The 18252-nt window shown below is 46.5% G+C and overlaps 2 protein-coding genes across 4 annotated transcripts in view; both read left to right on the plus strand.

Annotated features, from left to right (window-relative positions):
* Positions 1-18252, plus strand: part of khk (ketohexokinase) — a 298699-nt gene that overhangs the window by 81610 nt on the left and 198837 nt on the right. The gene's annotated exons all lie outside the window — the stretch shown is intronic.
* The window catches only part of LOC140347521 (E3 ubiquitin-protein ligase RNF182), a 28824-nt gene continuing 24745 nt past the window's right edge, over positions 14174-18252 (plus strand). The window contains exons 1-3 of the mRNA XM_072434008.1: positions 14174-14248; positions 14993-15137; positions 15325-15389. Of these exons, the coding sequence (XP_072290109.1) occupies positions 14219-14248; positions 14993-15137; positions 15325-15389 (240 nt within the window). The 5' untranslated portion in view covers positions 14174-14218. The remainder of the gene's footprint in view (positions 14249-14992; positions 15138-15324; positions 15390-18252) is intronic.

Here is an 18252-nt window from a genome sequence, read left to right on the forward strand (position 1 = left end):
CCTGGTTTAGACCTGGTTTAGACCTGGTTTAGACCTGGTTTGGTCCTGGATTAGACCTGGTTTAGTCTTGGTTTAGACCTGGTTTAGTCCTGGTTTAGACCTGGTTTAGACCTGGTTTTTTCCTGGTTTAGTCCTGGTTTGGTCCTGGTTTAGAACAGGTTTAGTCCTGGTTTAGACCTGGTTTAGTCCTGGTTTAGAACAGGTTTAGTCCTGGTTTAGATCTGGTTTAGTCCTGGTTTAGACCTGGTTTAGACCTGGTTTAGACTTGGTTTAGTCCTGGTTTAGTCCTGGTTTAGACCTGGTTTAGTCCTGGTTTAGACCTGGTTTATTCCTGGTTTAGACCTGGTTTAGTCCTGGTTTGGACCTGGTTTAGTCCTAGTTTAGTCCTGGTTTAGTCCTGGTTTGGTCCTGGTTTAGTCCTGGTTTGGTCCTGGTTTAGAACTGGTTTAGTCCTGGTTTAGTCCTGGTTTAGTCCTGGTTTAGTCCTGGTTTAGTCCTGGTTTTGACCTGGTTTAGTCCTGGTTTAGTCCTGGTTTAGTCCTGGTTTAGACCTGGTTTAGACCTGGTTTAGTCCTGGTTTAGTCCTGGTTTAGACCTGGTTTAGACCTGGTTTAGACCTGGTTTAGACCTGGTTTAGACCTGGTTTAGTCCTGGTTTAGTCCTGGTTTAGTCCTGGTTTAGACCTGGTTTAGACCTGGTTTAGACCTGGTTTAGACCTGGTTTAGTCCTGGTTTAGTCCTGGTTTAGACCTGGTTTAGACCTGGTTTAGTCCTGGTTTAGACCTGGTTTAGACCTGGTTTAGACCTGGTTTAGTCCTGGTTTAGTCCTGGTTTAGACCTGGTTTAGACCTGGTTTAGTCCTGGTTTAGACCTGGTTTAGACCTTGTTTAGACCTGGTTTAGACCTGGTTTAGACCTGGTTTAGTCCTGGTTTAGTCCTGGTTTAGACCTGGTTTAGACCTGGTTTAGACCTGGTTTAGACCTGGTTTAGACCTGGTTTAGTCCTGGTTTAGTCCTGGTTTAGACCTGGTTTAGACCTGGTTTAGACCTGGTTTAGACCTGCTTTAGACCTGGTTTAGACCTGGTTTAGTCCTGGTTTAGACCTGGTTTAGACCTTGTTTAGACCTGGTTTAGACCTGGTTTAGACCTGGTTTAGACCTGGTTTAGACCTGCTTTAGACCTGGTTTAGACCTGGTTTAGTCCTGGTTTAGACCTGGTTTAGACCTGGTTTAGACCTGGTTTAGTCCTGGTTTAGTCCTGGTATAGTCCTGGTTTAGACCTGGTTTAGACCTGGTTTAGACCTGGTTTAGACCTGGTTTAGTCCTGGTTTAGACGTGGTTTAGACCTGGTTTAGTCCTGGTTTAGACCTGGTTTAGACCTGGTTTAGTCTTGGTTTAGACCTGGTTTAGTCCTGGTTTAGACCTGGTTTAGACCTGGTTTAGACCTGGTTTAGACCTGGTTTAGTCCTGGTTTAGACCTGGTTTAGACCTGGTTTAGACCTGGTTTGGTCCTGGATTAGACCTGGTTTAGTCTTGGTTTAGACCTGGTTTAGTCCTGGTTTAGACCTGGTTTAGACCTGGTTTTTTCCTGGTTTAGTCCTGGTTTGGTCCTGGTTTAGAACAGGTTTAGTCCTGGTTTAGACCTGGTTTAGTCCTGGTTTAGAACAGGTTTAGTCCTGGTTTAGATCTGGTTTAGTCCTGGTTTAGACCTGGTTTAGACCTGGTTTAGACTTGGTTTAGTCCTGGTTTAGTCCTGGTTTAGACCTGGTTTAGTCCTGGTTTAGACCTGGTTTATTCCTGGTTTAGACCTGGTTTAGTCCTGGTTTGGACCTGGTTTAGTCCTAGTTTAGTCCTGGTTTAGTCCTGGTTTGGTCCTGGTTTAGTCCTGGTTTGGTCCTGGTTTAGAACTGGTTTAGTCCTGGTTTAGTCCTGGTTTAGTCCTGGTTTAGTCCTGGTTTAGTCCTGGTTTTGACCTGGTTTAGTCCTGGTTTAGTCCTGGTTTAGTCCTGGTTTAGACCTGGTTTAGACCTGGTTTAGTCCTGGTTTAGTCCTGGTTTAGACCTGGTTTAGACCTGGTTTAGACCTGGTTTAGACCTGGTTTAGACCTGGTTTAGTCCTGGTTTAGTCCTGGTTTAGTCCTGGTTTAGACCTGGTTTAGACCTGGTTTAGACCTGGTTTAGACCTGGTTTAGTCCTGGTTTAGTCCTGGTTTAGACCTGGTTTAGACCTGGTTTAGTCCTGGTTTAGACCTGGTTTAGACCTGGTTTAGACCTGGTTTAGTCCTGGTTTAGTCCTGGTTTAGACCTGGTTTAGACCTGGTTTAGACCTTGTTTAGACCTGGTTTAGACCTGGTTTAGACCTGGTTTAGACCTGGTTTAGACCTGCTTTAGACCTGGTTTAGACCTGGTTTAGTCCTGGTTTAGACCTGGTTTAGACCTGGTTTAGACCTGGTTTAGTCCTGGTTTAGTCCTGGTTTAGACCTGGTTTAGACCTGGTTTAGACCTGGTTTAGACCTGGTTTAGACCTGGTTTAGACCTTGTTTAGACCTGGTTTAGACCTGGTTTAGACCTGGTTTAGACCTGCTTTAGACCTGGTTTAGACCTGGTTTAGTCCTGGTTTAGACCTGGTTTAGACCTGGTTTAGACCTGGTTTAGACCTGGTTTAGTCCTGGTTTTGACGTGGTTTAGACCTGGTTTAGTCCTGGTTTAGACCTGGTTTAGACCTGGTTTAGTCCTGGTTTAGACCTGGTTTAGACTTGGTTTGGACCTGGTTTAGACCTGGTTTAGACCTGGTTTGGACCTGGTTTAGTCCTGGTTTAGACCTGGTTTAGTCCTGGTTTAGACCTGGTTTAGACCTGGTTTGGACCTGGTTTAGTCCTGGTTTAGACCTGGTTTAGTCCTGGTTTAGGCCTGGTTTAGTCCTGGTTTAGACCTGGTTTAGACCTGGTTTAGACCTGGTTTAGACCTGGTTTAGTCCTGGTTTAGACCTGGTTTAGAACTGGTTTAGACCTGGTTTAGACCTGGTTTAGACCTGGTTTGGACCTGGTTTAGACCTGGTTTAGACCTGGTTTAGACCTGGTTTAGACCTGGTTTAGTCCTGGTTTAGTCCTGGTTTAGACCTGGTTTAGACCTGGTTTAGACCTGGTTTAGACCTGGTTTAGTCCTGGTTTAGTCCTGGTTTAGTCCTGGTTTAGACCTGGTTTAGACCTGGTTTAGACCTGGTTTAGACCTGGTTTAGACCTGGTTTAGTCCTGGTTTAGTCCTGGTTTAGACCTGGTTTAGTCCTGGTTTAGACCTGGTTTAGACCTGGTTTAGACCTGGTTTAAACCTGGTTTAGTCCTGGTTTAGTCCTGGTTTAGACCTGGTTTAGACCTGGTTTAGTCCTGGTTTAGACCTGGTTTAGACCTTGTTTAGACCTGGTTTAGACCTGGTTTAGACCTGGTTTAGTCCTGGTTTAGACCTGGTTTAGACCTGGTTTAGACCTGGTTTAGACCTGGTTTAGACCTGCTTTAGACCTGGTTTAGACCTGGTTTAGACGTGGTTTAGACCTGGTTTAGTCCTGGTTTAGACCTGGTTTAGACCTGGTTTAGACCTGGTTTAGACCTGGTTTAGACCTGGTTTAGTCCTGGTTTAGTCCTGGTTTAGACCTGGTTTAGACCTGGTTTAGACCTGGTTTAGTCCTGGTTTAGACCTGGTTTAGACCTGGTTTAGACCTGGTTTAGAGCTGGTTTAGTCCTGGTTTAGACCTGGTTTGGACCTGGTTTAGACCTGGTTTGGTCCTGGTTTAGACCTGGTTTAGACCTGGTTTAGAACTGGTTTAGACCTGGTTTAGACCTTGTTTAGACCTGGTTTAGACCTGGTTTAGTCCTGGTTTAGACCTGGTTTAGTCCTGGTTTAGGCCTGGTTTAGTCCTGGTTTAGACCTGGTTTAGACCTGGTTTAGACCTGGTTTGGTCCTGGTTTAGTCCTGGTTTAGACCTGGTTTAGACCTGGTTTAGACCTGGTTTAGTCCTGGTTTAGACCTGGTTTAGACCTGGTTTAGACCTGGTTTGGTCCTGGTTTAGTCCTGGTTTAGACCTGGTTTGGACCTGGTTTAGACCTGGTTTAGACCTGGTTTAGTCCTGGTTTAGACCTGGTTTAGTCCTGGTTTAGACGTGGTTTAGACCTGGTTTAGTCCTGGTTTAGACCTGGTTTAGACCTGGTTTAGTCTTGGTTTAGACCTGGTTTAGTCCTGGTTTAGACCTGGTTTAGACCTGGTTTAGTCCTGGTTTAGACCTGGTTTAGACCTGGTTTAGTCCTGGTTTAGACCTGGTTTAGACCTGGTTTAGTCCTGGTTTAGACCTGGTTTAGACCTGGTTTAGACCTGGTTTAGACCTGGTTTAGTCCTGGTTTAGTCCTGGTTTAGACCTGGTTTAGTCCTGGTTTAGACCTGGTTTAGACCTTGTTTAGACCTGGTTTAGACCTGGTTTAGACCTGGTTTAGTCCTGGTTTAGACCTGGTTTAGACCTGGTTTAGACCTGGTTTAGACCTGGTTTAGACCTGGTTTAGACCTGGTTTAGTCCTGGTTTAGACCTGGTTTAGACCTGGTTTAGACCTGGTTTAGACCTGGTTTAGTCCTGGTTTAGACCTGGTTTAGACCTGGTTTAGACCTGGTTTAGACCTGGTTTAGACCTGGTTTAGACCTGGTTTAGAGCTGGTTTAGTCCTGGTTTAGACCTGGTTTGGACCTGGTTTAGACCTGGTTTGGTCCTGGTTTAGACCTGGTTTAGACCTGGTTTAGAACTGGTTTAGACCTGGTTTAGACCTTGTTTAGACCTGGTTTAGACCTGGTTTAGTCCTGGTTTAGACCTGGTTTAGTCCTGGTTTAGGCCTGGTTTAGTCCTGGTTTAGACCTGGTTTAGACCTGGTTTAGACCTGGTTTGGTCCTGGTTTAGTCCTGGTTTAGACCTGGTTTAGACCTGGTTTAGACCTGGTTTAGACCTGGTTTGGTCCTGGTTTAGTCCTGGTTTAGACCTGGTTTAGACCTGGTTTAGACCTGGTTTAGTCCTGGTTTAGACGTGGTTTAGACCTGGTTTAGTCCTGGTTTAGACCTGGTTTAGACCTGGTTTAGTCTTGGTTTAGACCTGGTTTAGTCCTGGTTTAGACCTGGTTTAGACCTGGTTTAGTCCTGGTTTAGACCTGGTTTAGACCTGGTTTAGACCTTGTTTAGACCTGGTTTAGACCTGGTTTAGACCTGGTTTAGACCTGCTTTAGACCTGGTTTAGACCTGGTTTAGTCCTGGTTTAGACCTGGTTTAGACCTGGTTTGGACCTGGTTTGGACCTGGTTTAGACCTGGTTTAGTCCTGGTTTAGACCTGGTTTAGACCTGGTTTAGACCTGGTTTAGACCTGGTTTAGTCCTGGTTTAGTCCTGGTTTAGACCTGGTTTAGACCTGGTTTAGTCCTGGTTTAGACCTGGTTTAGACCTTGTTTAGACCTGGTTTAGACCTGGTTTAGACCTGGTTTAGTCCTGGTTTAGTCCTGGTTTAGACCTGGTTTAGACCTGGTTTGGACCTGGTTTGGACCTGGTTTAGACCTGGTTTAGTCCTGCTTTAGACCTGGTTTAGACCTGGTTTAGACCTGGTTTAGACCTGGTTTGGACCTGGTTTAGTCCTGGTTTAGTCCTGGTTTAGACCTGGTTTAGACCTGGTTTAGTCCTGGTTTAGACCTGGTTTAGACTTTGTTTAGACCTGGTTTAGTCCTGGTTTAGACCTGGTTTAGACCTGGTTTAGTCCTGGTTTAGTCCTGGTTTAGACCTGGTTTAGACCTGGTTTAGACCTGGTTTAGACCTGGTTTAGACCTGGTTTAGTCCTGGTTTTGACGTGGTTTAGACCTGGTTTAGTCCTGGTTTAGACCTGGTTTAGACCTGGTTTAGTCCTGGTTTAGACCTGGTTTAGACTTGGTTTGGACCTGGTTTAGACCTGGTTTAGACCTGGTTTAGACCTGGTTTAGTCCTGGTTTTGACGTGGTTTAGACCTGGTTTAGTCCTGGTTTAGACCTGGTTTAGACCTGGTTTAGTCCTGGTTTAGACCTGGTTTAGACTTGGTTTAGACCTGGTTTAGTCCTGGTTTAGACCTGGTTTAGACCTGGTTTAGTCCTGGTTTAGTCCTGGTTTAGACCTGGTTTAGACCTGGTTTGGACCTGGTTTAGTCCTGGTTTAGACCTGGTTTAGTCCTGGTTTAGGCCTGGTTTAGTCCTGGTTTAGACCTGGTTTAGACCTGGTTTAGACCTGGTTTAGACCTGGTTTAGTCCTGGTTTAGACCTGGTTTAGTCCTGGTTTAGACCTGGTTTAGAACTGGTTTAGACCTGGTTTAGACCTGGTTTAGACCTGGTTTAGTCCTGGTTTAGACCTGGTTTAGACCTGGTTTAGTCCTGGTTTAGACCTGGTTTAGACCTGGTTTAGTCCTGGTTTAGACCTGGTTTAGACCTTGTTTAGACCTGGTTTAGACCTGGTTTAGACCTGGTTTAGACCTGGTTTAGACCTGGTTTAGACCTGGTTTAGACCTGGTTTAGTCCTGGTTTAGTCCTGGTTTAGACCTGGTTTAGACCTGGTTTAGACCTGGTTTAGACCTGGTTTAGTCCTGGTTTAGACCTGGTTTAGACCTGGTTTAGACCTGGTTTAGACCTGGTTTAGTCCTGGTTTAGACCTGGTTTAGACCTGGTTTAGACCTGGTTTAGACCTGGTTTAGTCCTGGTTTAGTCCTGGTTTAGACCTGGTTTAGACCTGGTTTAGACCTGGTTTAGACCTGGTTTAGACCTGGTTTAGTCCTGGTTTAGACCTGGTTTAGACCTGGTTTAGACCTTGTTTAGACCTGGTTTAGACCTGGTTTAGACCTGGTTTAGACCTGCTTTAGACCTGGTTTAGACCTGGTTTAGTCCTGGTTTAGACCTGGTTTGGACCTGGTTTGGACCTGGTTTGGACCTGGTTTGGACCTGGTTTAGTCCTGCTTTAGACCTGGTTTAGACCTGGTTTAGTCCTGGTTTAGTCCTGGTTTAGTCCTGGTTTAGACCTGGTTTAGACCTGGTTTAGACCTGGTTTAGACCTGGTTTAGTCCTGGTTTAGTCCTGGTTTAGTCCTGGTTTAGACCTGGTTTAGACCTGGTTTAGTCCTGGTTTAGACCTGGTTTAGACCTGGTTTAGACCTGGTTTAGACCTGGTTTAGACCTGGTTTAGTCCTGGTTTAGTCCTGGTTTAGACCTGGTTTAGACCTGGTTTAGTCCTGGTTTAGACCTGGTTTAGACCTTGTTTAGACCTGGTTTAGACCTGGTTTAGACCTGGTTTAGTCCTGGTTTAGACCTGGTTTAGACCTGGTTTAGACCTGGTTTAGTCCTGGTTTAGTCCTGGTTTAGACCTGGTTTAGACCTGGTTTAGACCTGGTTTAGACCTGGTTTAGACCTGGTTTAGACCTTGTTTAGACCTGGTTTAGACCTGGTTTAGACCTGGTTTAGACCTGGTTTAGACCTGCTTTAGACCTGGTTTAGACCTGGTTTAGTCCTGGTTTAGACCTGGTTTAGACCTGGTTTAGACCTGGTTTTGACCTGGTTTAGTCCTGGTTTTGACGTGGTTTAGACCTGGTTTAGTCCTGGTTTAGACCTGGTTTAGACCTGGTTTAGTCCTGGTTTAGACCTGGTTTAGACTTGGTTTGGACCTGGTTTAGACCTTGTTTAGACCTGGTTTAGACCTGGTTTGGACCTGGTTTAGTCCTGGTTTAGACCTGGTTTAGTCCTGGTTTAGGCCTGGTTTAGTCCTGGTTTAGACCTGGTTTAGACCTGGTTTAGTCCTGGTTTAGACCTGGTTTAGTCCTGGTTTAGACCTGGTTTAGAACTGGTTTAGACCTGGTTTAGACCTGGTTTAGACCTGGTTTAGTCCTGGTTTAGTCCTGGTTTAGACCTGGTTTAGACCTGGTTTAGACCTGGTTTAGACCTGGTTTAGTCCTGGTTTAGTCCTGGTTTAGACCTGGTTTAGTCCTGGTTTAGACCTGGTTTAGACCTGGTTTAGTCCTGGTTTAGTCCTGGTTTAGACCTGGTTTAGACCTGGTTTAGTCCTGGTTTAGACCTGGTTTAGACCTTGTTTAGACCTGGTTTAGACCTGGTTTGGACCTGGTTTAGACCTGGTTTAGTCCTGGTTTAGTCCTGGTTTAGACCTGGTTTAGACCTGGTTTAGACCTGGTTTAGACCTGGTTTAGAGCTGGTTTAGTCCTGGTTTAGACCTGGTTTGGACCTGGTTTAGACCTGGTTTGGTCCTGGTTTAGACCTGGTTTAGACCTGGTTTAGAACTGGTTTAGACCTGGTTTAGTCCTGGTTTAGACCTGGTTTAGTCCTGGTTTAGGCCTGGTTTAGTCCTGGTTTAGACCTGGTTTAGACCTGGTTTAGACCTGGTTTGGTCCTGGTTTAGTCCTGGTTTAGACCTGGTTTAGACCTGGTTTAGACCTGGTTTAGACCTGGTTTAGTCCTGGTTTAGACCTGGTTTAGACCTGGTTTAGACCTGGTTTGGTCCTGGTTTAGTCCTGGTTTAGACCTGGTTTAGACCTGGTTTAGACCTGGTTTAGACCTGGTTTAGTCCTGGTTTAGACGTGGTTTAGACCTGGTTTAGTCCTGGTTTAGACCTGGTTTAGACCTGGTTTAGTCTTGGTTTAGACCTGGTTTAGTCCTGGTTTAGACCTGGTTTAGACCTGGTTTAGACCTGGTTTAGACCTGGTTTAGTCCTGGTTTAGACCTGGTTTGGTCCTGGATTAGACCTGGTTTAGACCTGGTTTAGACCTGGTTTAGACCTCGTTTAGACCTGGTTTAGACCTGGTTTAGACCTGGTTTTTTCCTGGTTTAGTCCTGGTTTGGTCCTGGTTTAGAACAGGTTTAGTCCTGGTTTAGACCTGGTTTAGTCCTGGTTTAGAACAGGTTTAGTCCTGGTTTAGATCTGGTTTAGTCCTGGTTTAGACCTGGTTTAGACCTGGTTTAGACTTGGTTTAGTCCTGGTTTAGTCCTGGTTTAGACCTGGTTTAGTCCTGGTTTAGACCTGGTTTATTCCTGGTTTAGACCTGGTTTAGTCCTGGTTTGGACCTGGTTTAGTCCTAGTTTAGTCCTGGTTTAGTCCTGGTTTGGTCCTGGTTTAGTCCTGGTTTGGTCCTGGTTTAGAACTGGTTTAGTCCTGGTTTAGTCCTGGTTTAGTCCTGGTTTAGTCCTGGTTTTGACCTGGTTTAGTCCTGGTTTAGTCCTGGTTTAGTCCTGGTTTAGACCTGGTTTAGACCTGGTTTAGACCTGGTTTAGTCCTGGTTTAGTCCTGGTTTAGACCTGGTTTAGACCTGGTTTAGACCTGGTTTAGACCTGGTTTAGTCCTGGTTTAGTCCTGGTTTAGTCCTGGTTTAGACCTGGTTTAGACCTGGTTTAGTCCTGGTTTAGTCCTGGTTTAGACCTGGTTTAGACCTGGTTTAGTCCTGGTTTAGACCTGGTTTAGACCTGGTTTAGACCTGGTTTAGACCTGGTTTAGTCCTGGTTTAGTCCTGGTTTAGACCTGGTTTAGACCTGGTTTAGTCCTGGTTTAGACCTGGTTTAGACCTTGTTTAGACCTGGTTTAGACCTGGTTTAGACCTGGTTTAGTCCTGGTTTAGTCCTGGTTTAGACCTGGTTTAGACCTGGTTTAGACCTGGTTTAGACCTGGTTTAGACCTGGTTTAGTCCTGGTTTAGACCTGGTTTAGACCTGGTTTAGACCTGGTTTAGACCTGGTTTAGTCCTGGTTTAGACCTGGTTTAGACCTGGTTTAGACCTTGTTTAGACCTGGTTTAGACCTGGTTTAGACCTGGTTTAGACCTGGTTTAGACCTGCTTTAGACCTGGTTTAGACCTGGTTTAGTCCTGGTTTAGACCTGGTTTAGACCTGGTTTGGACCTGGTTTGGACCTGGTTTAGACCTGGTTTAGTCCTGCTTTAGACCTGGTTTAGACCTGGTTTAGTCCTGGTTTAGTCCTGGTTTAGTCCTGGTTTAGACCTGGTTTAGACCTGGTTTAGACCTGGTTTAGTCCTGGTTTAGTCCTGGTTTAGTCCTGGTTTAGACCTGGTTTAGACCTGGTTTAGACCTGGTTTAGACCTGGTTTAGACCTGCTTTAGACCTGCTTTAGACCTGGTTTAGACCTGGTTTAGTCCTGGTTTAGACCTGGTTTAGACCTGGTTTAGACCTGGTTTAGACCTGGTTTATTCCTGGTTTAGTCCTGGTTTAGACCTGGTTTAGACCTGGTTTAGACCTGGTTTAGTCCTGGTTTAGTCCTGGTTTAGACCTGGTTTAGACCTGGTTTAGACCTGGTTTAGACCTGGTTTAGACCTGGTTTAGACCTGATTTAGACCTGGTTTAGACCTGGTTTGGACCTGGTTTAGACCTGGTTTAGTCCTGGTTTAGACCTGGTTTAGACCTGGTTTAGACCTGGTTTAGACCTGGTTTATTCCTGGTTTAGACCTGGTTTAGTCCTGGTTTGGACCTGGTTTAGTCCTAGTTTAGTCCTGGTTTAGTCCTGGTTTAGTCCTGGTTTAGTCCTGGTTTGGTCCTGGTTTAGAACTGGTTTAGTCCTGGTTTAGTCCTGGTTTAGTCCTGGTTTAGACCTGGTTTAGACCTGGTTTAGACCTGGTTTAGACCTGGTTTAGACCTGGTTTTGTCCTGGTTTAGACCTGGTTTAGACCTGGTTTAGTCCTGGTTTAGTCCTGGTTTAGACCTGGTTTAGTCCTGGTTTAGACCTGGTTTAGATCTGGTTTAGACCTGGTTTAGACCTGGTTTAGTCCTGGTTTAGTCCTGGTTTAGACCTGGTTTAGACCTGGTTTAGACCTGGTTTAGACCTGGTTTAGTCCTGGTTTAGTCCTGGTTTAGACCTGGTTTAGACCTGGTTTAGACCTGGTTTAGTCCTGGTTTAGACCTGGTTTAGACCTGGTTTAGTCCTGGTTTAGACCTGGTTTAGTCCTGGTTTAGACCTGGTTTAGACCTGGTTTAGACCTGGTTTAGTCCTGGTTTAGTCCTGGTTTAGACCTGGTTTAGTCCTGGTTTAGACCTGGTTTAGATCTGGTTTAGACCTGGTTTAGACCTGGTTTAGTCCTGGTTTAGTCCTAGTTTAGACCTGGTTTAGACCTGGTTTAGACCTGGTTTAGACCTGGTTTAGTCCTGGTTTAGTCCTGGTTTAGACCTGGTTTAGACCTGGTTTAGACCTGGTTTAGTCCTGGTTTAGACCTGGTTTAGACCTGGTTTAGTCCTGGTTTAGACCTGATTTAGTCCTGGTTTAGACCTGGTTTAGTCCTGGTTTAGACCTGGTTTAGACCTGGTTTAGTCCTGGTTTAGTCCTGGTTTAGTCCTGGTTTAGTCCTGGTTTAGACCTGGTTTAGACCTGGTTTAGTCCTGGTTTAGACCTGGTTTAGACCTGGTTTAGACCTGGTTTAGACCTGGTTTAGTCCTGGTTTAGACCTGGTTTGGACCTGGTTTGGACCTGGTTTAGGCCTGGTTTAGACCTGGTTTAGACCTTGTTTAGACCTGGTTTAGTCCTGGTTTAGACCTGGTTTAGACCTGGTTTAGTCCTGGTTTAGACCTGGTTTAGACCTGGTTTAGTCCTGGTTTAGACCTGGTTTAGACCTGGTTTAGACCTGGTTTAGACCTGGTTTAGTCCTGGTTTAGACCTGGTTTAGACCTGGTTTGGACCTGGTTTAGGCCTGGTTTAGACCTGGTTTAGACCTGGTTTAGACCTGGTTTAGTCCTGGTTTAGACCTGGTTTAGACCTGGTTTAGACCTGGTTTAGTCCTGGTTTAGACCTGGTTTAGACCTGGTTTAGTCCTGGTTTAGACCTGGTTTAGTCCTGGTTTAGACCTGGTTTAGTCCTGGTTTAGACCTGGTTTAGTCCTGGTTTAGACCTGGTTTAGACCTGGTTTAGACCTGGTTTAGTCCTGGTTTAGTCCTGGTTTAGACCTGGTTTAGTCCTGGTTTAGACCTGGTTTAGATCTGGTTTAGACCTGGTTTAGACCTGGTTTAGTCCTGGTTTAGTCCTGGTTTAGACCTGGTTTAGACCTGGTTTAGTCCTGGTTTAGTCCTGGTTTAGACCTGGTTTAGACCTGGTTTAGACCTGGTTTAGTCCCGGTTTAGACCTGGTTTAGACCTGGTTTAGTCCTGGTTTAGACCTGGTTTAGTCCTGGTTTAGACCTGGTTTAGTCCTGGTTTAGACCTGGTTTAGACCTGGTTTAGTCCTGGTTTAGTCCTGGTTTAGTCCTGGTTTAGACCTGGTTTAGACCTGGTTTAGTCCTGGTTTAGACCTGGTTTAGACCTGGTTTAGACCTGGTTTAGACCTGGTTTAGTCCTGGTTTAGACCTGGTTTGGACCTGGTTTGGACCTGGTTTAGGCCTGGTTTAGACCTGGTTTAGACCTTGTTTAGACCTGGTTTAGTCCTGGTTTAGACCTGGTTTAGACCTGGTTTAGTCCTGGTTTAGACCTGGTTTAGACCTGGTTTAGTCCTGGTTTAGACCTGGTTTAGACCTGGTTTAGACCTGGTTTAGACCTGGTTTAGTCCTGGTTTAGACCTGGTTTAGACCTGGTTTGGACCTGGTTTAGGCCTGGTTTAGACCTGGTTTAGACCTGGTTTAGACCTGGTTTAGTCCTGGTTTAGACCTGGTTTAGACCTGGTTTAGACCTGGTTTAGACCTGGTTTAGTCCTGGTTTAGTCCTGGTTTAGACCTGGTTTAGTCCTGGTTTAGACCTGGTTTAGACCTGGTTTAGACCTGGTTTAGACCTGGTTTAGTCCTGGTTTAGACCTGGTTTAGACCTGGTTTGGACCTGGTTTAGGCCTGGTTTAGACCTGGTTTAGACCTGGTTTAGACCTGGTTTAGTCCTGGTTTAGACCTGGTTTAGACCTGGTTTAGACCTGGTTTAGACCTGGTTTAGTCCTGGTTTAGACCTGGTTTAGACCTGGTTTAGACCTGGTTTAGTCCTGGTTTAGTCCTGGTTTAGACCTGGTTTAGTCCTGGTTTAGACCTGGTTTAGATCTGGTTTAGACCTGGTTTAGACCTGGTTTAGTCCTGGTTTAGTCCTGGTTTAGACCTGGTTTAGACCTGGTTTAGACCTGGTTTAGACCTGGTTTAGTCCTGGTTTAGTCCTGGTTTAGACCTGGTTTAGACCTGGTTTAGACCTGGTTTAGTCCCGGTTTAGACCTGGTTTAGACCTGGTTTAGTCCTGGTTTAGACCTGGTTTAGTCCTGGTTTAGACCTGGTTTAGTCCTGGTTTAGACCTGGTTTAGACCTGGTTTAGTCCTGGTTTAGTCCTGGTTTAGTCCTGGTTTAGTCCTGGTTTAGACCTGGTTTAGACCTGGTTTAGTCCTGGTTTAGACCTGGTTTAGACCTGGTTTAGACCTGGTTTAGACCTGGTTTAGTCCTGGTTTAGACCTGGTTTGGACCTGGTTTGGACCTGGTTTAGGCCTGGTTTAGACCTGGTTTAGACCTTGTTTAGACCTGGTTTAGTCCTGGTTTAGACCTGGTTTAGACCTGGTTTAGTCCTGGTTTAGACCTGGTTTAGACCTGGTTTAGTCCTGGTTTAGACCTGGTTTAGACCTGGTTTAGACCTGGTTTAGACCTGGTTTAGTCCTGGTTTAGACCTGGTTTAGACCTGGTTTGGACCTGGTTTAGTCCTGGTTTAGACCTGGTTTAGACCTGGTTTAGTCCTGGTTTAGTCCTGGTTTAGTCCTGGTTTAGTCCTGGTTTAGACCTGGTTTAGACCTGGTTTAGTCCTGGTTTAGACCTGGTTTAGACCTGGTTTAGACCTGGTTTAGACCTGGTTTAGTCCTGGTTTAGACCTGGTTTGGACCTGGTTTGGACCTGGTTTAGGCCTGGTTTAGACCTGGTTTAGACCTTGTTTAGACCTGGTTTAGTCCTGGTTTAGACCTGGTTTAGACCTGGTTTAGTCCTGGTTTAGACCTGGTTTAGACCTGGTTTAGTCCTGGTTTAGACCTGGTTTAGACCTGGTTTAGACCTGGTTTAGACCTGGTTTAGTCCTGGTTTAGACCTGGTTTAGACCTGGTTTGGACCTGGTTTAGGCCTGGTTTAGACCTGGTTTAGACCTGGTTTAGACCTGGTTTAGTCCTGGTTTAGACCTGGTTTAGAATGGAATAACTTGGTAACAAACTGGTTTCTGTTTTGTTCAGGTGAGATGTTAAGCACCGCCCACTGTGACCTGAGCCAATAGGATGAGAGAATCCGAGGAGCCGGACGGTCAGGTGAGACAGGAGCAGGTGAGACAGGAGCAGGTGAGACAGGAGCAGGTGAGACAGGTGCAGGTGAGACAGGAGCAGGTGAGACAGGTGCAGGTGAGACAGGTGCAGTGCTGCAATATCATATTATTGCGATATTTAAATAGACTTTTCAACACAATAATTCCAGATATGGTCAAATAAATATGTTTGTGCCTAATGTGAAAGGGGTGGGGCCAGAGGGGGCGTGTCTAACCTCAGCTGTGCTCAGGTGAAGGGGGTGGGGCCAGAGGGGGCGTGTCTAACCTCAGCTGTGCTCAGGTGAAGGGGGTGGGGCCAGAGGGGGCGTGTCTAACCTCAGCTGTGCTCAGGTGAAGGGGGTGGGGCCAGAGGGGGCGTGTCTAACCTCAGCTGTGCTCAGGTGAAGGGGGTGGGGCCAGAGGGGGCGTGTCTAACCTCAGCTGTGCTCAGGTGAAGGGGGTGGGGCCAGAGGGGGCGTGTCTAACCTCAGCTGTGCTCAGGTGAAGGGGGTGGGGCCAGAGGGGGCGTGTCTAACCTCAGCTGTGCTCAGGTGAAGGGGGTGGGGCCAGAGGGGGCGTGTCTAACCTCAGCTGTGCTCAGGTGAAAGGGGTGGGGCCAGAGGGGGCGTGTCTAACCTCAGCTGTGCTCAGGTGAAGGGGGTGGGGCCAGAGGGGGCGTGTCTAACCTCAGCTGTGCTCAGGTGAAGGGGGTGGGGCCAGAGGGGGCGTGTCTAACCTCAGCTGTGCTCAGGTGAAGGCCTTGGGGGCGGAGCCTCTGGAGCTGGAATGTAAAATCTGCTACAGCCGCTACGATGCCACCAGCAGGAGGCCAAAGGTACTGCAGTGTCAGCACCGGCTGTGTGGGAGGTGTGTCCACCGCCTGCTCCTGCAGACAGGTACTGCACCTGTCACTCATCCTCATGCTACTGTCGCCATAGCAACAGCAGTTAATCTAGAGTAGAGAGTTCATCCAGGCAGACGAGGAGCAGTTCATCTAGAGTATTATTCATTATTCGAGTTTGTGCATTTATGTGTACTTTTGTGTAATTGCGTGTATTTACATGTGTATTCATGTACTTTTAGGAGACGTCTGGCTGGTGGTCACGTGTCCGTTTTGTCGTCAGGAAACTCAGATCCGACACAACGAGGTACTTTTACTCTAAATCCTGTTCAAAACTTGCCCTATGCAAGGTCTACTAAGGATGCTATGATGCTATGATGCTATGATGCTATGATGCTATGATGCTATTTCAATTCAATTCAATGTATTTTTGTATTTTGTATTTTTGTAAGGCCCAAAATCACAACAACAGTTGCCTCTGAGGGCCACAGGGAGAAATGAATCAACAATGTCTGTGGTGGAGAGGGACGATGTCCCAGGGTCCTCTGTCCTTAGATCCTCCCTTTGTCCTTAGACCCTCCCTCTGTCCTTAGAGCCTCCTTCTGTCCTTAGAGCCTCCTTCTGTCCTTAGACCCTCCTTCTGTCCTTAGACCCTCCTTCTGTCCTCAGACCCTCCTTCTGTCCTCAGACCCTCCTTCTGTCCTCAGACCCTCCTTCTGTCCTCAGACCCTCCTTCTGTCCTCAGACCCTCCTTCTGTCCTCAGACCCTCCTTCTGAAAAACTACAAAAAACCTCCTTGGGAAAAAGTAGAAACCTGGAAATGTCAAAGAGGAACGTTTAAAGCCTGGTCTTAAATGAAGAGACTGTGTCGGTCTCTTTAACATGGACAGAGCTGATTCCATAACACAGGCGCTCTACCTCCTACTGTGCTTTTAGAGACTCTTGGCACCACCAGAAGGCTCTACCTCCCACTGTGCTTTTAGAGACTCTTGGCACCACCAGAAGGCTCTACCTCCCACTGTGCTTTTAGAGACTCTTGGCACCACCAGAAGGCTCTACCTCCTACTGTGCTTTTAGAGACTCTTGGCACCACCAGAAGGCTCTACCTCCTACTGTGCTTTTAGAGACTCTTGGCACCACCAGAAGGCTCTACCTCCTACTGTGCTTTTAGAGACTCTTGGCACCACCAGAAGGCTCTACCTCCTACTGTGATTTTAGAGACTCTTAGGACCACCAGAAGGCCCTACCTCCTACTGTGCTTTTAGAGACTCTTGGGACCACCAGAAGGCTCTACCTCCTACTGTGCTTTTAGAGACTCTTGGCACCACCAGAAGGCTCTACCTCCTACTGTACTTTTAGAGACTCTTGGGACCACCAGAAGGCTCTACCTCCTACTGTACTTTTAGAGACTCTTGGCACCAGAAGGCCAGCATTCTGAGAGTGAAGAGCTCTGTTTGGATGAGATGGTTCTAGAGCATCTTTGGGGTGGGAGGGGCCATGTCATTTATGGCTTTGTAAATCAGAAGTAGAATTTTAAATGTGATTCTAAACTGGACAGGAGCCAGTGAAGAGACTCCAGCACCGGCGTAATGTTCTCTCTTCTTTTAGTTCCTGTTGTAATCTTGCTGCTGCATTTTGAACCAGTTAAAGCTTTTTATGGAGCTTTAAGGACACGCTGCGAGCAGGAGTTACAGGAGAATCGAGACGTTACAAATGCAGGAGACGTTTCAGCTTCACTTTTAGGCCGGATTCTTCTGATTTTGGCTCTTGTTGCGCAAATGGAAAGAGTCTGTTTTACAGACTTGATTTAAATGAGCTTTAAATGAGACTCTGAGGTTTCTTACAGTAGAACTGGAGGCTTCAGTGTGACTATCTGCTCAGATAGAGCGTCTCGTACATGTTTAGGACCAGCACAATGATCTCCAGCACAATGACCTCCAGCACAATGACCTCCAGCACAATGACCTCCAGCACAATGACCTCCAGCACAATGACCTTCAGCACATTGACCTCCAGCACATTGACCTCCAGCACAATGACCTCCAGCACAATGACCTCCAGCACAATGACCTTCAGCACATTGACCTCCAGCACAATGACCTCCAGCACAATGACCTCCAGCACAATGACCTCCAGCACAATGACCTCCAGCACAATGACGTCCAGCACATTGACCTCGGTTTGTTCAGGGTTAAGAAGCAGATCATTAAGTGTCCTCCAGGTTTTTATCTCCTTCACACGAGCTCTAAGTCTGTCTCCTTGATCGCTCTGATCAGGTTCATTGATAAATACAGCTGAGTGTCATCTGCATCTGATCATGTGACCTGATCATGTGACCTAACGGCAGCATATAAAGAGGAAACAGAACTGGACCCAGTACTGACCCCTGAGGAACACTGTAAGTGACTTTAGAACAAGGGGAGGAGCTAAGGTTTACATGAACAAACTGGTACCAGCTAAGGGCGGGGCCTCTGAGGGCGGGGCCTCTGACACCTACATCACATTCTAACCTCTGCAGTAGAATGTTGTGGTCAATGGTCAAACGCTGAGGTCAGAACCAGGATTGAGACCAGTCCATCGTCTGTGGAGGGCTCTGAACACTGCTGTGGTGGGCTCTGAACCCTGTTGTGGTGGGCTCTGAACCCTGTTGTGGTGGGCTCTGAACCCTGTTGTGGTGGGCTCTGAACCCTGTTGTGGTGGGCTCTGAACCCTGTTGTGGTGGGCTCTGAACCCTGTTGTGGTGGGCTCTGAACACTGCTGTGACAAAGGGCAGATTATAAATAGGTTAGTAGTTTAACAATTGGTCGGGATCTAGATGAGGCTTTTTCAGAAGAGGTTTAATGACGTCATGTTTGAAGGACGTGGAACATAAGCACTTTCTACTGAAGTATTTATTATATTCAGAATAGAGTCTATAATTAGGGGGAGAATGTTCACATGGAGTGAGCACATAATGTGATCACATGACGTGATCACATGACACGATCACATGACACGATCAAATGACACGATCACATGACACGATCACATGACACGATCACATGACACAATCACATGACGTGAAAACATGACACGATCACATGACACGATCAAATGACACGATCACATGACACGATCACATGACACAATCACATGACGTGAAAACATGACACGATCACATGACGCGATCA

Source organism: Eucyclogobius newberryi, unplaced genomic scaffold, assembly GCF_026437365.1.
Source record: "Eucyclogobius newberryi isolate DKJ021-1_F unplaced genomic scaffold, fEucNew1.0.hap1 SCAF_11, whole genome shotgun sequence".
Lineage (NCBI taxonomy): Eukaryota > Metazoa > Chordata > Actinopteri > Gobiiformes > Gobiidae > Eucyclogobius > Eucyclogobius newberryi.